Source organism: Mugil cephalus, chromosome 17 (assembly GCF_022458985.1).
Source record: "Mugil cephalus isolate CIBA_MC_2020 chromosome 17, CIBA_Mcephalus_1.1, whole genome shotgun sequence".
Classification (NCBI taxonomy): domain Eukaryota; kingdom Metazoa; phylum Chordata; class Actinopteri; order Mugiliformes; family Mugilidae; genus Mugil; species Mugil cephalus.
In genome coordinates, this window is record NC_061786.1 from 18,176,560 (window position 1) to 18,196,664 (window position 20,105).

Genomic DNA, 20,105 nt, shown 5'->3' on the forward strand with positions numbered 1-20,105 from the left:
GTAGGAAATGGCAAACTGTACCTTTTTTGTAGAATACACACTAATTGCGATACAGTTTCCTTGTGTTATGCCCCTCTGTGGATATTGGATACTATTACTCAAGTTGCATCCACTATCATCTCCACTTTAAGTGAAATAATCCTTTGGAAGCTGACATCACCAGGGTTTGTCATATTGCTACAACCCCTCTTTATCTTTGTATAGTCACAATTCATTCTCTCTCTGCAAACCTAGTGCAACATCACAACACAGGTCTATCATTGTTTCCGTAATTTTTATTGTCAGTAACGTGTGATGAGTCAAATTCTTGACATCACCCGTATCATGTTAAGATTAGAAACGTTTATTGTTCGCTCTTCACAAACAGAGGAGTTCACAATACATCAGAACAAAGAGCGTAGTCTTAACTTTCGTAGGCAACCACAACAATCACAAACCCAAACGAGGCAAAAAATAAAACTAATCATCATTAAGAAAAAATAACAAATTTGCCCCTCTACATGATTACATGTCAATCTGAGATTATGCTTACCTTATTTATTTATTTATTTATTTTTGTATAGTGGAGCCATATATAATACGTATAATCTAAAACCTGATGCTGTCTTTTGTCAAATGGGAAAAACAACAAAATCAACAACAACAACACAAAGCTAAGATACAGGTGAAACGATTTCTTTACAGTGTAAAACAAACAGATCCTTCAAGCTCCCAGCATCTTCTTGACCATGTATCCAGGCATGTTGTAGAGGAACAGGCCCAGGATGGCCAGCAGCAGGAGGGCCGTGACAATCTTGATGGTCAGCCACCTGTACTGGTCACATATCAGGTGCTTCGCAGCTTTGAAAGGGATGAGGAACCAGAGGAGAGCGATATCCGGGCGGCTGGTGGAGCACAGAGAGAGAAACAGCGAATTAGACAAACAGCGTAAAGTTGAGAGTTGACAAATGTGAACTTCTAGGGATTATCAGCACTTTTAACTGCTATGTTTTATTATAGAAATAATTAAAAGAACGCTGTATGCATATTTGAGTGTTTTTAGGGGTAATTTTATTCTAGTAGATTTCCCATATGGAACAAAAACCACAAGTTTGAGCCACAGAAAACAATAACACGTCCACTCACCTTTCAGTTTCCACACAAACACGCACATAACAATAAAAGACACGAGCACCAAGCAGCTGAATGGTCCAGATGTCAGTTTATTCACAGATTTGAAACAGAAGCAAGTAAATCTGAATTCAAACACGATGCTAACTGTGCTAAATATCCTTACTTTGCTTTAAACCAATATGACTTCTAATCTAATTAACTGATAATCATTTATTTTATATTATAGTATTAAGACATCACAACTATATGAGATGTGCGTTCATTAGGCTACATTAATCACCAATCATGGACACACTCGAGTTGTATTATTAGCACTGCTATTGTAATGCTTTGATTATTTTATGAAATTGTGAATTTGAAAAAAAGTAAATAAATATATATTACTGAAGCCACACTTTTTGAAGAAAACAAAACTTTCTTTCAAACTCCCAGCATCTTCTTGACCATGTATCCAGGCATGCTGTAGAGAAACAGGCCCAGGATGGCCAGCAGCAGGAGGGCCGTGACAATCTTGATGGTCAGCCACCTGTACTGGTCACATAGCAGGTGCTTCGCAGCTTTGAAAGGGATGAGGAACCAGAGGAGAGCGATATCTGGGCGGCTGGTGGAGTGAGGATTGTTAAAAAAAAAAAAAAAAGAAAGAAAAGAAAAAGAAATTAACAAGCCAAAGCCAACGAAGCAACACAGCTAGTAAGAGGAAGTTCCCGTATATTTAAGTAGTCTTTGTTTCTCACCTCTCGTCTCTTAAACATCTATTTTATACTTGTCTGCTTCCAGTTTCATGTCTGAGCGTCGCTAATGCTGCTTTGACGTCTGACTCCTCACTGGCTCATTCTCTCCACTTAAACTTGATGTGAATATTACAGCTACAAATTAAGACTCTGCTTCCAACCTTCAACTTCAAACAGAATGGTTCAAAATTAATCCAGTGTTTCACTTTAAGCTGAAAATGTGGATAAACTGTCTATTAACTGAGCTTTTTTTTTTGTTTCCCGAAGAATAAAATGTCTATAAAATCTAATCAATAAAGTAACTTTGAGAAGATTATAAATGTATTGACAGCGCATTCCCTATTTAAATCATATAAAAAGAGTTTAAAATGTTAAAATTGTAGAGAAAATGTGGATAGAAATGATGGATGAGTGACAGAAAGTGTGTTTTTTTTTTGTTTTGTTTTTATGAAACTGCTGGAACCTTCTGCAGAAGTGTCTGAGCAACACCTCAGACTCCCAGCATTTTCTTGACCATGTAACCAGGCATGCTGTAGAGGAAAAGAGCCAGCATAGCCAGCACCACCAGAGCAGTGAAAATCTTGATGGCCAGCCACTTGTACTGGTTGCAGACCAAGTGTTTTATGGCTTTGAAGGGAGTGAGGAACCACAGAAGGCTGGTGTCGGGACGGCTGGAAGGACAGAAATGTGCAAGTTGAGTTCTCATTCTCCGTTCGCCGTTTGAACTGAAATTTAGCAACGTGAACAATAACAAAGACACAAGACGAGGAAACGACATGTCGAGAAACTAACAGGTAGAAACCTAAAGAGAAAGAAAGAGCATCTTACCTTTAAAGAAAGAGGAAGTAGTCCAGAGCTTTGCAGAAGTAAATGCGTGCAAATGTCCTCAATTCGTGAAATTATTTCTGCGTATTATCTTCTTTTAATGCAAATTTATTCTAATTATTTATGCTTTTATTTTTGATTAAATAACGGTTGTGTTTTTAATTTATTTTATGACATTTTAGAACCGTTTATAAACTCTTTTAAAACACCTTTTGTGTGTGTGTGTAGGAGGTTCATGTAGAAAATGGATAAATGTGACCGAGATAAATGGATTAAGATGTTAGTATTGGTGTCGATGGAAAAGCGTCCTTCATACTTGGGTTTCTCTAGAGGATCTGGCTCGTTTCGTCCTTCACCAACGGGGCTTTTCTCTGCCTCCTCTCCTGTCAGAAGGTGCAGCTCTGCTTCCACTTTTCCCTGAAACAAAGAAACATTTCATATTTGTCGTTATGGACCAACTTAGACGCATCCGTTTAAAATAGTTTAATAATATTTAACTGCATTCATTTCCAGCATAGCTCTGTGGGAGGGACTATTATTGGCTTGTCAAGAAATTCAACGTCCCTAGAGGTATGACTCCATTCATTTAACACCACGCTAGCATGCTAGCGCGCTACAATGAGACGTTAAACAGCCTTTATCTTTGGTTATGACCAGGACGTAACGTCGCTCTAAGCTGTGACCCACCGTGAGCTCAAACTCATCCTCTTCATTTCTGGCCACGAACGGCCACCAGCCCTTGATCCTCTTCTGTTTGAAGATGGAGACCATGGGCATCTCCGCCTCGTTGGTCACCATCTCGATGGTGCACTGCTTGGCCGTCTTCGCACCGCGCGGGAAACGGTTCAGGTCCAGCTCAATTGCACCTGTGGAGACATTTATTAATGAACTTCAAATGAGGCAAGTACGTGGAAATGTCGAAACAGCAACAACATCTTCTAAGTAATGGAGTTAATTATTAAAACGATAGTCGCTGATACCCAGGAAATCGTCTGCAGAGAAATGATCAGCGTCCCACACTTGCAGATTAAGCCGAGCGGGGATCTTGTACTCGGTCTCATCCCAGGCAAACATGGACTCCTTTTTGGAGATGACGATCTTCTCCTCTGCCATGAGATAGTCGAAGGGGTAGACGAAGCGCCAGTTGAAGTTTCCCTCTCCGGTGATTGAGTGGTAGTGGACGTCAGTGTCCTGTTTGTCCTCCTGCTGCCCCTTCAGCCAGCTGTTACAAGAAACAGAGGCATGCAGTACTGTAGATTTATAAAATCCTTTGAGTCTAATTAATTATTTTTGTGCTTTGTTCTAGCATGTAAACAGAAGAAAAAATATACAAAAAAACAGCCCATATCTACCCTCGCACAAATATGTCGCTTGATTTCTCTCCGGTGAAGATATCGTCATCCTCTAGGACGACTTCATCTGTGTTCCAAACGATCACCCTCAGTTCAAACCTGCACACAAGGAAAAACTACAGTTTAAACCTTTGCATTCATTAATATAAATTCTTATCCAGTGCTGTCGCTGGACAATTTATCTCGTGTGTGTTAAACTGCCGATTTGACCCGTACTTCTTTGGTTTCCTTGGAGAAATGTCGAGTGCAGGGCCCGGTGCAGTCATATCCTTGGGGAACATGTCCACCCACATCTCAATTCTTCCCTAAGGACACAATTGAACACGAGACGTCATTGCATTTCAGTGTACAAACAAACAACAGAAGCCGTTTGAGGCGTTTTCACTAGTACGCTGGACACACTTGCTCGATTCCCGGTTTGTCGGGGTGGAGCAGCGGTCTGGTCTCCACGTGCTCTGGGACGAGCTTGCAGCCGACTTTTGGGATTTCCTCCCAGTGCTTCAGCACAGTCAGGGCAAGGTGTTCATCCGTCTGCTTCTTCAAACCTGACGAACATCATCACAAATCGGTGATTTATCATCCGACTAAATCACCACATAGATATTTAGCTAGTGAGCAAGCAAACAAAGCAAGCGAATAAGTAATTAGGCTTAAAAACAGGTCATAAAATACCATTTTCGTCCTCTATCTCAGTCGGCGCCATGAAGACACAGTTCTCCACCTTCACTCTCCCTCCAGGGCCGTAGTGAGGCCCGTCCAGTTTGCCGTCCTTGCAGAGCTTAGCCAGGATATGTGTGGGTTTCATCGGGTCTCGCCACACATTGTAACCATGGCTACAGAAAAAGAAGTGCACGGAAAAAGATGGATTTTGTTAATATTCTTTGACTAACGGTCCCTGACTCATCATGTAGTCTCTCCCTTCTTACATGGCGTAGTTAGAGGCGATGCCACACGTGGCTCTGTGTTTGCTGTAGAAGCGGTTCTCCAGGTCGAGTTTGGTTTCTCCAATCAGATCGTCAGTTCCCACCAAGTCCCAGTCATAGATGGACACCGTTAGTGTGGAATCCATCGGGAACGTGGCCTCCACGTCGAAAGATCTGATCACATGAGAATCGTCACGATTTGGGGGCAGTACAGTAAAATCTCATGAGTTCACACACACACGTATCAAGCCTCTGCACTTACTTGCCAAACAGAGGGTTCAGCTGCTTTGAGATGTAGTTCTCTTTGTCTCTTATCTCTGTTTTGCCCAGTTTGATTGCAATGTAGGGGTCAGCTTTCCCATTTATGTCTGCAGGATGCAGATCAGTCGCCTAGCAGAAAATAGTGTTTAGCAGGTATTAGGAGCCATCACATTATAACAGCAAGATAGACATCCAGCACACGTAGCTCACCCTGATGACGTAGATGCGGACTAGGACGTTGATGGGATCGTTGTGAGGAATGTTCTGAAACATTCCCAAGTTGGTGTCGAAGCTCATGTCTCTGGGCATATCGTCCGACACTTTGTACATGCACATCGAGCCCTGCGGTGACACAGTTAAAGAAACAAAGTTATATATCGTGAAAATACGTAATTAAAAACTCTCTATGCAGAAGGAAGGTCGTACTTTGAATTTTCCCACAATCCTGTCCTCATCCGTCACATTTTGGTCGTCGTCGTCGCCGCCCTTTCCCCTGAACAGGTTGAAACTGTGCAGCCAGTCCTCAAAGTTGTCAAAGTTGCTCTCCAGCTCCTTCGGATACACCTGGTTTGAGAAAAAAAAAAAAAAAAAACAACGTAAAATTTCACGAGTTCCCTCTTTTTCCAAGGCCGTGGTTTGTGCCAAGCTTTTCCAGTACCTTCAGCTCGTCCAGCTTCGGCTTTTTTCTCTCAAACGGATCGGCCACCGCCTTCTTCTTTTTCCCTTTGCCTTTCTTGGTGCCTTTCACAGGAGAGTCATCGGGTTTGATATCTGAGTACAGGTTAGCAGCGAGGACGGAGGAGGGAAGAGGGGGGGGGGACGGGAGGTTGGGAGGAAGGGTGAAGGAGCAGAGCACTCGAGACATGAATTCCTCATGAAAGTTGCCAAAACCAGCTTTTACTGTATACAGCAAGCATGCCATTGAATTGCATACTATTGGAGTATACAGTCCAGTGGGGATACTTGGTATTTTGAAGGGTTATCCTCCAGGCAGGCTTTGTGAAGCTCATTAAAACTGCATGCTACAGTTTTTTCTTTTTTTAATGTTATTATTATTGGCAACTTTCATGGTCAGCATACGGCTAATATGCATGTATGGGAGTGAAAAAGCGGCTGTCCCACGAATGGAAATTTGGATTCATGTCAGCATCTACATGGAGGCCTTTATCGGGCTACGAGGTTCACTACTGCACTGTAGAAGAAGACAACAGAGTTAGTGAGCTCATAAAGGATGAACATGCACGTTTGTCTTAAAAGATGTTGATAATGTGGTTCTCTAATGTCGATTCAAGCTTATCTTTGATGCTAAGATACGACAGCCGAATAAATGTAGCTATTCCACGCTGACACAGAGCCACATATAATCTTAATGAAAACCTAAAATTGGATCTTATTTTGTTTTACCTCCACCGTCTGCAATGTCCGCGTCATCTTTGTCCTCTGAATCTGACAGAGCTGCCTCCTGAGCCTTGAGTGCCTGAGGGAGGAGATGATTATTTGTCATCTGTATTCATTAAAACACAATAAAGCTAAACCAGTAACTAGTGCACCAAAAGAAGAAGACTCACCTCTGTCAAAGTTTCAATGGAGGCAAAATATTTGGACCACCAGTCGAGCATGCTCTCATCGAGTTCCTCCTCTTCAGGCTCGTCGCCCTTCTTCCTCTTCTTCTTCTTCCCCTTGTCGTTGTCATCATCCTTTAAATACAAGCGGAACAGATCTCATCTGTGAGGCTTTGAGACACAATCTGACATCTTTCAATTTGATTTAAATAAACTGTAAAGTATTCAGATTACCTCAACTTTGACCACAGCGTCAGAGCACTACAGAGGAAAAACAGATTGGAAAATCATTATATTCTTATGCACAGTTGCAACAGTTCTTCATTTAAAACTGCAGCAAAGGTAAAGACCCACCAAACTAGAAAGAACATGCACGGGTATTCTAAGCTCAACAGCTTTAAAAAGTGAAACTCACAGACTCTAGTTTGACCACGGTCTCCATCTTCTTAAAGGTAGGCTCAGTTTCCATGCTAACGACAATGATCTCCTCTGAAAGATAAACAGATGATCACGTGAACATCAACGGTTTGTTCTTCCTGAGGCAGCCCAGAGGCAATCCTACGGTCTGGGGTTTCACAGGAAAAGACGTATGTGCCGTCCCGTCGGTCCAAACCAGGGAAATCAATCAATCAATAGAAGGGTTAGGATTAGGGTCAGGTTTGGTTTGCCTTCCTGACGGTGCACCACTGTTTCTAAGTTAAGATAATGTTAAAGTCTTTGAGTTCACACCTGTAGCGGTCCAGTTGTTGGCCTGCTTGTCTGCTCCTCTGTAGATGAACTTGCGCAGGCTGGTGACGGCGTTCGAGCCGACCAGAGTGTAGCGACCAAAAGCTCTGCAGTCCACCACTCGAATGTTCAGAGGAGGGTGAAGCAGCTCGTTCTCGGGCAGATCCTGAAACACAAATATTCACATTTAGCTCCTGTGACGTGCATCCAATAAGTTTACTTTTAAACAGGTGATGGTATGAAATACTGTACCACTTCAAACCACTTGACAAGAGTGCTGAAGTTGGGGTTTTTCCTGTAGTTGGGGATGACAGCGGACTGAACTCCTTTGCCGGCACATTCGACGTCCACACGAGGACGATCCACCTGGGCCAGATTCACCCTCTTCAGGTCCCTCAAGCCCCAGAACAAAACCTAAAGGAAAGAGATGTTTTACTTTTATTTATTTATTTTTTTTTAACTGAAAAAACACTTTCCTTTTCACGTCAAAGTCCTCACCTCAATCCTGTACTTGCTGAGCACCGGTCTGATCCCCAGTGGCACGGGCATGATGGGGCCACGTTCCATATCTGTTGGACCGTCTATGGGAGGAAGGTCAGCTTTCCCATTGGGGCCAATCTGACACACAATCAAAAAGACATATAAAACATCTGTAGTAGTGATGGAATCTCCAAAGTGGGTGAGAAAATATGATAAAAACTGACCTGCAGCAGTTCAAAGGCAGCCAGCATTTCTCCAGCTGTACAGTTCCCACGATAGATCTGGTAGTATTCCAGCTGGGGGGGGAAGCGTGGGGGGCCGTAGTGCTCATCCGCCATCTTGACCACGGGCTTCGCGAAGGTTCTGCCCATGAAGTCGGCTTTACCCTGGAGGCACAAGACACGCAGTGAGACATGCGAAAGCTCTAACTTTGGTCCACATCCATTATATTATTACATTAAATCAACATGGCTTTAATACATGAAGAAGGCTGATTGTGGTTTAATCATTATTTTCTCAGTATAAGCAGGAAGAAACATGGCTTGAAACGCACATGTTTCCAGACAGACTATAAGTAAAGAGCACTGAAAAGATCATAGAGAAAAATAAATTACAATAAACAAAAGCAAGATCCCTAAGATAACCAGTGAACTGCAAAACAGACACATGTTTACATATCTTGCAGTCAGTGGTTATGAAGAGTCCAAAAATTCCTGTCGGCCACATACAAAAAAAAAAACACAACGTTTACACTTAAAGGGATGCAACAGGAATAAGCTGATCAAGGAGGAGCGTCCCGTGGGTCCTTATGGACGCATCTTATTCCTCTTGCATGCCTTTCAATACAATCTACTCTGCACACGTTACAGTTCTACTACGGTACGTCAAACCATTCCACACTCTACTTATCCAAACGGTCATCCAAAACAATGGTGTTTGTCAGGAGCAGATATAAAATTGGGAGTCAGCAACACACGTTCTTTCACATGTAAATTCACGTTGTTGATAAACATTTTAAGTCAGAGACAAATATAAATGATGAGGTCGATTAAGAGACACAGGAGCCCAATTCGAGCTGCATGAAGATTTAAGTTTTTTGCTCACATTATCACGAATGAAAAAACAGAGCGGCGTCTCTATTTCAGAGCAACCCTCACCACTGTGTCCTGATCATAGAGTTCGATGACGATGATGGGAGGGTCGTCTCTCAGCTCGCAGGCTTCTCCAAACAACTCCACGTTCTCGAAAACCAGCAGCTGGTCCCATGTAGGACAGAGAGTCTCAGCCAGAACCTGCAAGAAAATAAAATATGTAGCAACAACCCACATGGTGAATCAGAGTCAGAATTACTTCATTAGCCCCCACGGAAAATTACTCTTTGTCGCTTCTTGCAGCTCCTACTCAAAGTTTACCAGTGTTCAGAACAAAGAGCAATGTAGGCAATAAGAATATGTAAGAATAAGTAGGTAATTAGAATAAGAATAAACACATCAATGTAGAAAATATAAAGAAAAATGTATATGAATATGAGGGTATTGCACAGCGGGAAATTATTGCACATGGTGACTCCAGAGTCCAGTAAATATATAAGGAAATCTGTACAAGTATATGAAGTGAACATGAGTTATTGCACAACATTAGCATAAATATGGGTTTTTGCATCTTTTAGTTAGCAACTAAAAGACCTTCTGAGCATGCTCACCTCAGTGACTTGGCTCTGTGTGGAGAAGAAGACTCTTGCGAATGGATCGGACAGACCTGTGCTGTCTGCAGCAAACAGACTACGAGCCTGGTACATGTGGACTCTCAGCTGGAAGATCTGTTTCACTTCACAAATAAACAGAAACCAGAGTTATCTTCATATGGCACCACATTTTGTAAGAATGCTCTTGTGTTTGAAGGAATGCACATAAGAAATATTTAACAGGGTGACTCTTACTCATGTAGGTGAGGCTGATGGGAGGCGAGGCGGGCAGCCCAGGTCCCTTCGACAGCTTGTTTTCTTCAAACCCATTGGGCAGACCGCTCAGGTAGTCTTTGCGTTGCTTGGTCAGACCCAGCCACAGATAAATCTCTAACTTGGACTGAACCGTCCAGCCGGCAGGTCCAAAACCTTTCTTACCAGGAATCTTTGAAAGAAGACAGCAGGACATAGTTGATGATGGAAGGAATTTGATGTGTGTGTGATATCGGCCGTATATTCTGTGTAAACTCACCCTGAGGAAGATGGTCTTGACTTTGCCGCAGTCCTTTCCCCTCTCTTCATCTATACCGGAGAAGAGGATGTCTTTGGAAGGGACACGAGCATAAGCGATACGCTTGCCGTTGCTTATCATCCATATGAAAACATCAGGAACGCTGTGTTGAGGCTGCAAAAAGAAAAGGACCGTTCATACGGAACATATTTTTGCTCCCCGCTGCATTTCAGACACACGTGTTGTAGATCTTACCTCGTCGGCCAGGAAGCGCAGCTTTGTCAGGAAGTTCTGGGACAGCTTGAGTTTATCTCTCACTGTGCTTTTTTTCACCTGAGACCTCATGGCCTTCGCTTGCTGACCTATGGCCTCCTAAACCAAGAAACAGGCGCAGCTTTTAGCAAAGACAGCAAATATTTACAATCAGCAAACTGAAGGAATAATAAACTGAAACGAACATACCACTTCTGACATGCACAGCTTCAGTCTCTCCCTGTCGAGTTTGGTCCTGCCCGACTGGTTCTGGTCCTGGTTTGCCAGCGAGAGGAACTGACTGAAAGAACCAGAGCTCGGTCAGGTTAAATATTTAAGCTTATAAATCAGACTTGAGGTTCAAACTTATTTTGTGAGCACAGACCTGCATCCTTGGCTGAGTTCCTCGAGGACGCCTCTAAGCCTGCGCTCAGGGTAAGTCTTCTCCGTCTTGATGATCTCTTGCACATCGTTGAGTCCGTCCTCCTGTAAAAAGCAATTGAACATCATAACATCAGCATTTGTTATAGTTTTTTTTTGTATTCACTCAAACTAATATGACAGATCATCTGTCTTGCCAGTTTGTCAGCAATGTTGTCGATAATGTTGGCGTTGTACAGCCTCCTCCTCTGATCCTGCCACCAACTCTTGATGAAGATGCACGGCTTCCTCTCGAAATATGGAAGATGAAAGTAGTTCCTGTGGATTTAAATGAGAATTAGAATTTCTCTAAAACTACAAAAAGGTGGCTGTCGGTCTAACGGTTTATGCGCTCTGACCGGTCTGTGATGACAGGTTTCATGGGTGGAGTGGTTGCCACTGAAGTGAGGTCTCCGTCGTCGTCCAGCTCCTCCTCGCTGGAGTTGTGTATCAGTTCAGTTTCCTCTTCATCGCCATCGCCCTTCTTCCCCTTCGATCTGGGCTTGATGGCTCCATCGATCTCGTTTCCGTAGTAACCTGGTACGGGTTAATAATACAGTCACTCACACGAGGTGTGACGAGTGGCATCGCAAGGTTTGAATATCAGGTACACTATAATGATGAAAATGTGTCACTTTTATGTTTTTATTTGTCACTAAATTCAAAATGACATAAAAGTAATTACCTATAGTGACCTCGAAGCTGATTGGCTTGTCACCAATCTTTCTGTCAACCATTGTGGCCTCCAGGAAAGACCCAAAGAGGAAAAACTCCTCAACCTTTCCAGTGGCGGTCTGTTAACAAACAAAACAGAACCAGAACATTTGCTCTTCTTTTCATCGTGAACAAAACTCTTTTAATTCATTAATATTGAGAGGTATCACTTTGATATCATGTCATGAGGGGGTCCCTGCTGACTCCTCAGTGTGACTTACACTGTCCACCGACAGAGAGAAGCCGCATTAATTCAAGCGGCCATCAATAATTCACCAGGTGGGCTAAATAAAAACTATTAATAATTCACAGTAACCACTACACAATGACCTGTCAGCAGGAGCTCCCTGTTGCGTGGCTGCCCATCTAACTGTGTGAGAGACCCACCTCGGAGATGTTGGGCACTCCCTCCAGCTGCACCTCTGTGGAGCTGGTGATTTCGGGCGAGGAGGTGTCCAGGATCTCCACACCCAGGCTGATGAGGAGGCGGGCCCTGAAGGACACCCCCTCTCCGAGCCCTTCGTTCAACTCCTGGTACTCGTCCATCAGGGTGTAGGTGCGAGTGGAGCCGTACATGTTCACCCAGGCTGGTCCCAGTGTGGGGAGGAAGCCTGAGGAGCAAACAATGCAAATGATCTGAGTGTTATAATTCATAAAATATGACCTGAAATGTAGAGATGGAGATATTTCTTTAGATCACCTTTGTCTCCATCGTTGGAAATGTTCCGTAGGTCTAAGAAGTGTGTTCCCAATGCAACATCGTTCACTTTGTCAGAGTCGCGGAGCTGGATCTTCATGCGTTTGCACAGCGGTGGAAACATCTCAGTGAAAACGATCTGCTCGTTCCAGATGGGCTCGTAGCAGCTCTTCTGGACTGACGTCTTGCCCTGAAATCCAATCACACGTTACAGTTTCATGAATATTTTGAGCGTATTCTGAGCGTTTTTCACCTTTGTTAGCGCTCACCTTCTGCCCAGCGAACTGCACTTGGACGTACGGATCGACCAGGTCCTTGTTTTCTCCAATGAAGGCCTTTTTGACGTTGGCCATGATGCTGGTGTTCATTCTGGGGAGTCCCTCGGCTCTGTAGATCTTCAGGTAGTAACGTGCCCACTGCCGCTCTGCAGGCACGCCCTCTGGTAGCAAGAGGTTGCTGAAACAGAATCGGTTTTAACAGTTAAACGTAACAGAACTGACAGATTAAACAGTTGCAGCTGTTTAAAAACTAAACTTTTATCTACCCATCTATGTCGTCCTCGTCAGACTCATTGGCTTTGTGTGGAGTTTTTATAGTGTCGCCTTTAGCCACGACGGCAACGTCGCATTTAACGTAGCCTTTGCATCCGGCCGTGATGTCGTCGGGGTCGGACAACAGAGCCCATTTGTGATAAAACTGATGCTCTGCAAGACAAGAAATTCATTTACATGTCGGCATCATTGATAAACAATAAAAAAAAAATTTCCGATGCCTGTTTACCTGGCTGGGAATAGATCGTGCCCACGTCTAGTTTGAAAGTTCCAACCAGTGTCCCACTGCGCAGTAGATTTTTGGAGTGGATCACCTAAATGTAAAGTTAATGGAAATATTATAAAACATTACATACAAAGAAGTGAAAGCGAAGAAGTATTTGTAAAAAAAAAAACAACTTACAGACAACTTCAGGATTTTGTCAAACATAACATCAGGAGGGACGTGGAAGTCAAACACAAAATACTGGAAAAGAAAAAAGAGTATTGTTATAAATACAATATATAGTATAATTACAATAGATACAACATGTTGTAATGACTGACTCACTTCATTGTAGTATGGGCAGTTGGTCGACTCTTTCATTGAGGTGTACTTTTTATCGTCTCCGATCTCCACGCAGACCATCGGGTCCATGTTCAGTCCCACCAGCTGTCTGGCCTCAATCACTGTCACACTCACCTGAAATTAAAGCATCGAGTGACTGGCTGATTGATTAACTGATAACGGACCAATTGAGCCACATTCAACATGACTTTCCCTTACTTGATAATCCACTGGTCTTCCAGAGCTGGGCTCCATCTTGATGTCTGGCTTTGATCTGCACAAAGTACCATACGTTAGCGTAAATCTTCAGATAAATACACATTTATTTGATATTATAACCGTATTAAGGGCGGACATTAGAGCCAAGCTTGCCTCTTATTAGACACATTGGTGGTGACGGCTGTGACTGAGGCCAGGGAGATGGTGTCAGGGTCGGGGCCTCCTCCCGTGAACATGCCGAGGTTCTCTGTCTCCAAAATAGCCGGCTCATCTGGGCATCATGGGAAATACGCAATAAGAAAAACTTGTTCTAAGATATTAGCACATGCTAGGATCATCACGTCTACCAAAGCACAGTGTGCTGTGTGGGAAAATCTGAAATATAAACATGGCAACACGTTACATTTAAAAACAGACACAGTGCTGTGCCTTTTAGTCTACTGCTAAGATTGTTTTAAAAACTATTACACAAGACAACAAAATCAGAAAGAAGCTGCTGAGTTGTGTAATGTCGGACAGGATTTCGTTTCTTCTGTGACCCAATCCTCCATCTTGGCTGTTACCTCCATTCCTGTCCTCCTTGTGTCCACGGTTCTTACTGCGCTTCATGGTTCAAAGAAATTCTTTGTGCTCTCTGTGAAGGACATTTAAAGGGATTTAATATTTTATAGACAATAGAAGAAATGAAAGAATAAACATTGGTGATATGTAGTGAATTTTACCATCTACTTTCAAAAACTTAGTTAACCTTCCTCTAGTGTTGGTGGCAAAAACAACCGTGAGTAGTTTCTTTTCCCTTATAACTTCCACTGATTTTTGGTGAGGGCCCTTAATTTTACATAAAGTTTGAAAATATGATTTCAACATTTTCAATAGGTCAATAATACACTGGGGGCAAAAAAACTTCCTTTTGTAGCGTTCGATGCTGCCACTAACTCTGACTGCTGTGAAAAAAAAAATATTTTTTTTTTGCTTACCTAGGTATTGATCAAAAAAGACACACAAAATGACTTATTTTCAAGATAAAAAATAACAGGAGATGTTTTTTGTTATCACAGTCTTGGACAGTCTTGGAAGCATAATTGACTTTTATGCATATTTACTTTTTGTGCAGCATCGCATTTTCATTTAAACTTTTCATAAAATCACATGCTGTTTTTGTCCCATTGACTCCCATTATAACTACATTTTTGATCACAGAATTAAATTAAATACAATGTATTTAAATTTGATTTCCCTGTTCGTGTGTTAAATTTTTTAATTTGATACTGTTGATTACCAAATCTCACCATCTGCCCATTGCATAGGCCTGTTGTATAAAAAGTTTTGTTTCATTTTGTGTGTATTTTTCCCCATATCTGTGACTTTTTTTTGGCATTTAAATGGTTAAAATTTTCAATATTTTCTTTGAATAATTAGTAGTTTTGATCAGTATGGAGGCTGATTAACAGATTTAAGCAAAACAAATGTTTATCTGATACATTTTTACAGCAGTCAAAGTTAGTGGCTGTTTTGAGCTGAAGTTTTTTTTGAACGGGTTAACAAAAGTTTTATGCCTGTTAATCCATTTTATGTGCATGTTTTGCAGCCTGAACCCCTTCTCTTCCATCTCAACAGTCATAAAAAACCTGTAGCTCAAAAACAGAAAGTGCAAAGCCACTAAACCATGACGTTACACTCCAATGGGATGTAGACAGAAGAAGGCCGACAGCTAATTGCGCTCAAGTGGAAAATCCCTAAATTATTAAAAGCATTTAAAACACTCAAGTCATAAGATTTGGGTATTTATTCAATCCCAGATCATATGACTGGAGAAGCAGGAGAAGAGTCATCACAGGGAACATACGGAGCACCTTTAAGCTGTCATTTTAAGAGTGGTGTCAGTGTGCTACCACACCCAGCTTTAGCCTTTAAAAGGCCCTTTCAATTATTTAAATCCGCTGACCTTAATACATCAATTAAAGAGGATCCATTTCACATGCACTGTGAAAAATTATACACTTAAAATAATTAATATGCAATAATTCATCTAATGTGTGCTCCACAACAGCACAGTGTTTTTTTTTCTTTTAACATGATTGAATGAGCTGATTATATTAAAAACGGTGTAAAAAAGACCTTCGTAAATGGCTACAGCCTTGCACAGTTTCTAGTCATTTTCGCATTGGTCTGTAATCATCATCAAATGAAGCACAACACAACTATTCATTTTAAATATTGCATAAAGCTTAAGACTAAACAAAAAGGTCAGAAAATAGTGAAATATGTTTATGAGCCACACAATGCACAGAAGTCCAGGAAGCTTATGATGACAAAAAGGCAAGCGACCAAGAATGCATATTTCTACAGCATTCACACAAAATAAACTTTAAAGACCAGATATTAGTCATCAGAAAGTCCATACTAATAGAAAAGAAGTCATTTGCATTTACTGCAAAACACTGAGGCCTAGAAGTCAGAGTTTGCTTGTTACATCTGATCTTCACTCAACACGTAGCTTCTGCGGAATTAAAATAATCTCATACATACCATGCAAGAAAAAGGATTCTCTTGTCTCCTTCCTCAGAGCCGCTCCAAGAGGTTTCTCCCCCTGAACGTCTCTGTCTTCGACTGCAAATGCAAGAAATGCTACATGAACATTTTAGACATTTACACAGCACCAAGAATAAGGCTACAAAGCAAAGTTGCACAGAAAAGAATTGGGTTTGTCCAACTCTGAAGTTGGGCAGGAGTGATGTGATACACCGATGAATAGTGCATGAGTGTTGAACCCGAGACTGGTAGGTATAACTAGGGACTGCTGAGAGACGTCACCGTGAGCAGAGTCTACCAATCCACAAAGGCCCTGGATGCTACAAAGCACAGACATATACAATTAGCATGTACATTTTACATTACATTTTAAAAGATTTTATTACAATAGACGTTTTAACCAAACTTGTACTACTTGTATTACTTGGGCCTTCAAATTGATCTGACTGTTGTATCTCATTCCTCACTGTGGGATACAAAACACAGACATATGCAATTAGTAATATTCTGCACAGTATATTACATTTTAAAGATTTGACTACAATAAACATTTATATCAAACTTGTAAATTTGGGCCTTCAAATTGATCTGATTGTTCTATTTCATTCATTCCTGACTGTAGGATACATTAAAGGACTTAAAGTATGATTATTACGCATTCTGCTCAAAAAGCCTCATCATAACTAATGGAATGAACATAAACATAAGAATAAATGTTGCATTTATTTAATCTCAGATGTATCAACGTAAAAAAAGAAAAGGAAAAAAAAGAAACAAATCAAAACCTCCTCTATCACTGATAAAGACTCAGACTTTTTCAGACATTTACTATAAGCAGAGGTAGTGTCAAAACCAAACTATTGGAAAACGTTCAAACATGTGGGGTAATCAATATATCGCCGCGTCACATGTGATAGAGTTGCAACCCAGCCTAGTTGGAAGAATGCTTCCTTTTAATCATTAATAGGTTTGCTGCTCCAAACTCTCTGTGCAGACAAAGTCCCCTTTTGTGGCGGAAACACCAAATAGTGACGAATCTGGTTTGTGATGCCTCCTGCTCCTGATTAATTCAAGCTTGAGCCTTTACAAAACTTACAAAATCTTCAGTCAGGCAAGAGCAATTCATTTTGTATGAATAAGGACATTTGGCTGAAAAGAAGGGAATCCTGTTTGCAATGTGACTCTTCACAAACTGAAAAAAAAAAAAAAAAGCATAGACTATGTCATGTTATTTTGCTGTGGCATGCTTTAGCAACTTCTATTCAATGCAGCTTCTATTGAATACTGAAGAACAACTCATCTTCTCATCAATTACACATACAGTCAGTCAGTAAGCCATACGTCAAAGTCTAAAGTTGCCGGTATCCGATGAAACAAGGCTCTGAATTATTTAAGCCAGCCAGTCAGTGTTGCATGCGGCATCCTCATTATGTGAAGGTATCGCCGTTCACAACAAAGAAATGGATTTTTGTTTAGGGAAGAATAAGGGAGAAACATCACTGTTATCACATAGGGAACATTACATTATGTTTTACCCGCTTAAGGAAATGAAATCAGACTACTGCACATTAACAGATATAAAAACTAACACTTAATAAATGTGTCTGAAACAAAACATTAACATTATGCATCTGTTTACTATAGTTTTACCAAGAGCTGTTACAGAAACGTCCTTTTCCTGCAGGTTCGGCTGGAAGCGTGTGACAGTCTCGGTGACATTGACCTGGCCGCTGTGTTGAGGGATTCTGCTGTTAATTACATGATTCAGTACCGACTAAGAGGGGTTGAGGAGATCTCCTTCTTCCTCCGTGATAGCCTGTAAGTGTGTCACCAATCGTGCAAAGTTACCAGTTACCCCTGTAGCCTAATATACTGACCTCAATCTCTGATGGGTGCTGTCATCAAACTCAACTTTAAACACTGAAGTAAACATCGCCCGCAAAACCACTGCGCAGTGTCAGTTGACTTTTCTGGTTTGATAGAGAACAAAAGATATTACCCGAACAACTATGCATAATACTCATTTACTGTATATTATAGTCTCTCGGTAGAGTTCAAACAGTTTAAAACATCCAATGTCTAAGCAATTAAAAAAGTTATTATTCGAATTATATATTTAGGTAACACTTATGAATATGCATGAGCAGGCAACCAAGTCCTTCAACTGACACCTTTGACAATGTCGTCTAGGGTGAACCACAGAATGACTTGATACCGTGCAATCTTATCCCATCGAGGTCCAGTGTCCAGAGGCCTTTCTTTTTTTTTTTTTTTTTTTTTGGCTGTTGGTTGTAGACTGGTTATCAACATCTTATTTGTGCTCCAGTGACTCTGTGGGCAAACCACCTGACTGTGGTGTAGTGTATCATTATGGCACATTTCAGACCAGGAGTTTGGCAAGCCTCGCCGGCGAAACACAGCCACAGGACATTGTTGTTGGTGTTGTCGAGAAGGCGGTGCGTTGTACTGGTCACCGAGCACGTAGAGCCCAGGCGGTCTGACCTCAAGTGACCCCTAAAATGTAAAAATAATCACTCAGAATGGATTAATGAATGTCGAGTGCCTTATCATGTGAGGGCCTATTCACAAACTCCTGATAAACATGGCTAAGGACAGCTTCCAGCAATTATAGTAAAAAACAATGTCCGTCTAAGTAAGCAGAAAAGGACCTGTTGTGGTGTCATGACTGACTTTGACCAACATCAGTTTGCCTACAGGTCCAACAGATCAACAGACGACGTCATCTCCGTAGCCCTCCACCCTGCTCTCAGCCACATTGAAAGCCCCCAAACATACACTGAGATGCTCTTTGTTGACTTAGCTTGGCATTCAACTCCATCAGCTCCAGCCCACTAGTCAACAAACTGCAACTTGAAACCTTTACCATAAAGAGCGTGCTAACCTACGGATGTACGATGCCAGCTGCACCACGGCACTTCAACATCTGGACAAGATCTAGTGACAGAATAGCTTTAGCTAACCATTTCTACGTTTAGCTAACTCTTCTAAGCTGTAACTCCTTACATTTAGTAGCACACTTTATCCATTAGTAGTCTTTTCTGGTGTTTTAGCTAACCTTCTCTAAGTTGGTCTAATGCTAAAGCATTAGCTACTTATCTTCCAGTTAGCTCTAACTATTAACATATAACGATATAGCCTTAAACATGAACTCACCCTTCCACAAATGCGCGAATTTAGTTTAAATGAATTTGTCCTGTATTAGATTAATATACTTATACATTATCTTCAAACACACTTCACCCTCGACCCACTCAAAAAAGTGCTGTCACCCAATTAAAAACACCTTATCTAACATTAGCTAAATAAAGCGCTAATGCTACAGTGTTAGCCGGCTATCGGCCAGTCAGCTAACCTTCTCTGGGTTCAGCTAATGCTAATGCTAATGCTACAGCGCTAGCATCCTGTTTGACAGTTAGCGATAACTATTCCGATTTAATGACCAATGCGAAAAAGTTTCACTTGGCCCCAAAATAACGTGAACTTTACCAGAAGAAAAATATTAACTAACAGTAAGTCGAGCTGTGGATTCATTAGCATGAAGGAAAAGAAGCTATCAACAATGCTACCTACCACAATGTAGTGCTTTTGTGGCTAATTGGAACAAGCTAATTTATCGTCAGTGTCGTTCACACCCTGTCCTCAGCTTTCCAGGTGTGACTGATAGTTTGAAAACATTTAATTGAACCAACAGACTGCTACGTTTCACCAATATCTTAAATTAATTATTGTTTAATTTACAAAATGTCTGAAAAATAATGAATTCATACATTTCTGGGAGCTAAAAAAAATTACAACATTTGTGGAAAATAGGAAATATTTATATTTCAGAATCTAAAGCTAATATTGTGCATTGAGTTATGGAAATTATGCAATGAGTTTATGGAAATAAATTACTGATCATTTAGGTTGGTGAATTGGTGACACTGCCATGTTTATTATAGGATGTTTAGGGCCCCTTCTTACTATCATGGAAAGTTATTAAAT

The 20,105-nt window shown here is 41.3% G+C and overlaps 1 protein-coding gene across 6 annotated transcripts; it reads right to left on the minus strand.

Moving 5' to 3' along the window:
• Positions 1-322: 322 nt before the first annotated feature.
• Positions 323-19,765, minus strand: LOC125023130 (otoferlin-like). Of its 6 annotated transcripts, XM_047610160.1 has the most exons (45): positions 19,692-19,765; positions 18,447-18,614; positions 17,978-18,070; positions 16,098-16,178; positions 14,132-14,202; positions 13,722-13,839; positions 13,569-13,623; positions 13,353-13,484; positions 13,206-13,268; positions 13,032-13,116; positions 12,796-12,955; positions 12,521-12,707; positions 12,255-12,441; positions 11,942-12,165; positions 11,526-11,634; positions 11,200-11,377; positions 10,999-11,119; positions 10,806-10,906; positions 10,631-10,721; positions 10,424-10,540; positions 10,190-10,342; positions 9,913-10,102; positions 9,676-9,800; positions 9,131-9,265; positions 8,198-8,359; positions 7,992-8,111; positions 7,746-7,907; positions 7,497-7,659; positions 7,183-7,256; positions 7,002-7,028; positions 6,774-6,902; positions 6,610-6,682; positions 5,864-5,976; positions 5,632-5,769; positions 5,416-5,547; positions 5,207-5,334; positions 4,948-5,118; positions 4,694-4,854; positions 4,424-4,566; positions 4,238-4,326; positions 4,022-4,120; positions 3,650-3,891; positions 3,357-3,535; positions 2,986-3,086; positions 1,721-2,515 (listed from the first exon to the last, which is right to left on the minus strand). In XM_047610160.1, exons 5-45 carry the CDS (start codon positions 14,175-14,177, stop codon positions 2,335-2,337), a joined length of 5,364 nt encoding a protein of 1,787 aa, XP_047466116.1. In that variant the 5' UTR covers positions 14,178-14,202; positions 16,098-16,178; positions 17,978-18,070; positions 18,447-18,614; positions 19,692-19,765; the 3' UTR covers positions 1,721-2,334. The 6 variants fall into 6 exon arrangements, with proteins under 6 accessions (XP_047466115.1, XP_047466118.1, XP_047466116.1 ...); XM_047610161.1 differs by lacking the exons at positions 17,978-18,070; positions 18,447-18,614; positions 19,692-19,765 and adding an exon at positions 16,383-16,401; XM_047610159.1 differs by lacking the exons at positions 1,721-2,515; positions 17,978-18,070; positions 18,447-18,614; positions 19,692-19,765 and adding an exon at positions 323-884 and having other exon boundaries at positions 16,098-16,325.
• Between the last annotated feature and the right edge of the window lie 340 nt (positions 19,766-20,105).

What these genes read in the sequence shown, in the direction of transcription:
- LOC125023130 (XM_047610159.1), bottom strand. Translation starts at nt 14,177, where the DNA reads ATGAAGCGCAGTAAGAACCGTGGACACAAGGAGGACAGGAATGGAG. An exon ending in CAGCTTCGAGGTCACTATAG is followed by an intron (nt 11,378 to 11,525) that starts GTAATTACTTTT and finishes AACCCGTACCAG; the next exon opens with GTTACTACGGAAACGAGATC. An exon ending in ATCGCCTCTAACTACGCCAT is followed by an intron (nt 4,855 to 4,947) that starts GTAAGAAGGGAG and finishes CTTTTTCTGTAG; the next exon opens with CCATGGTTACAATGTGTGGC.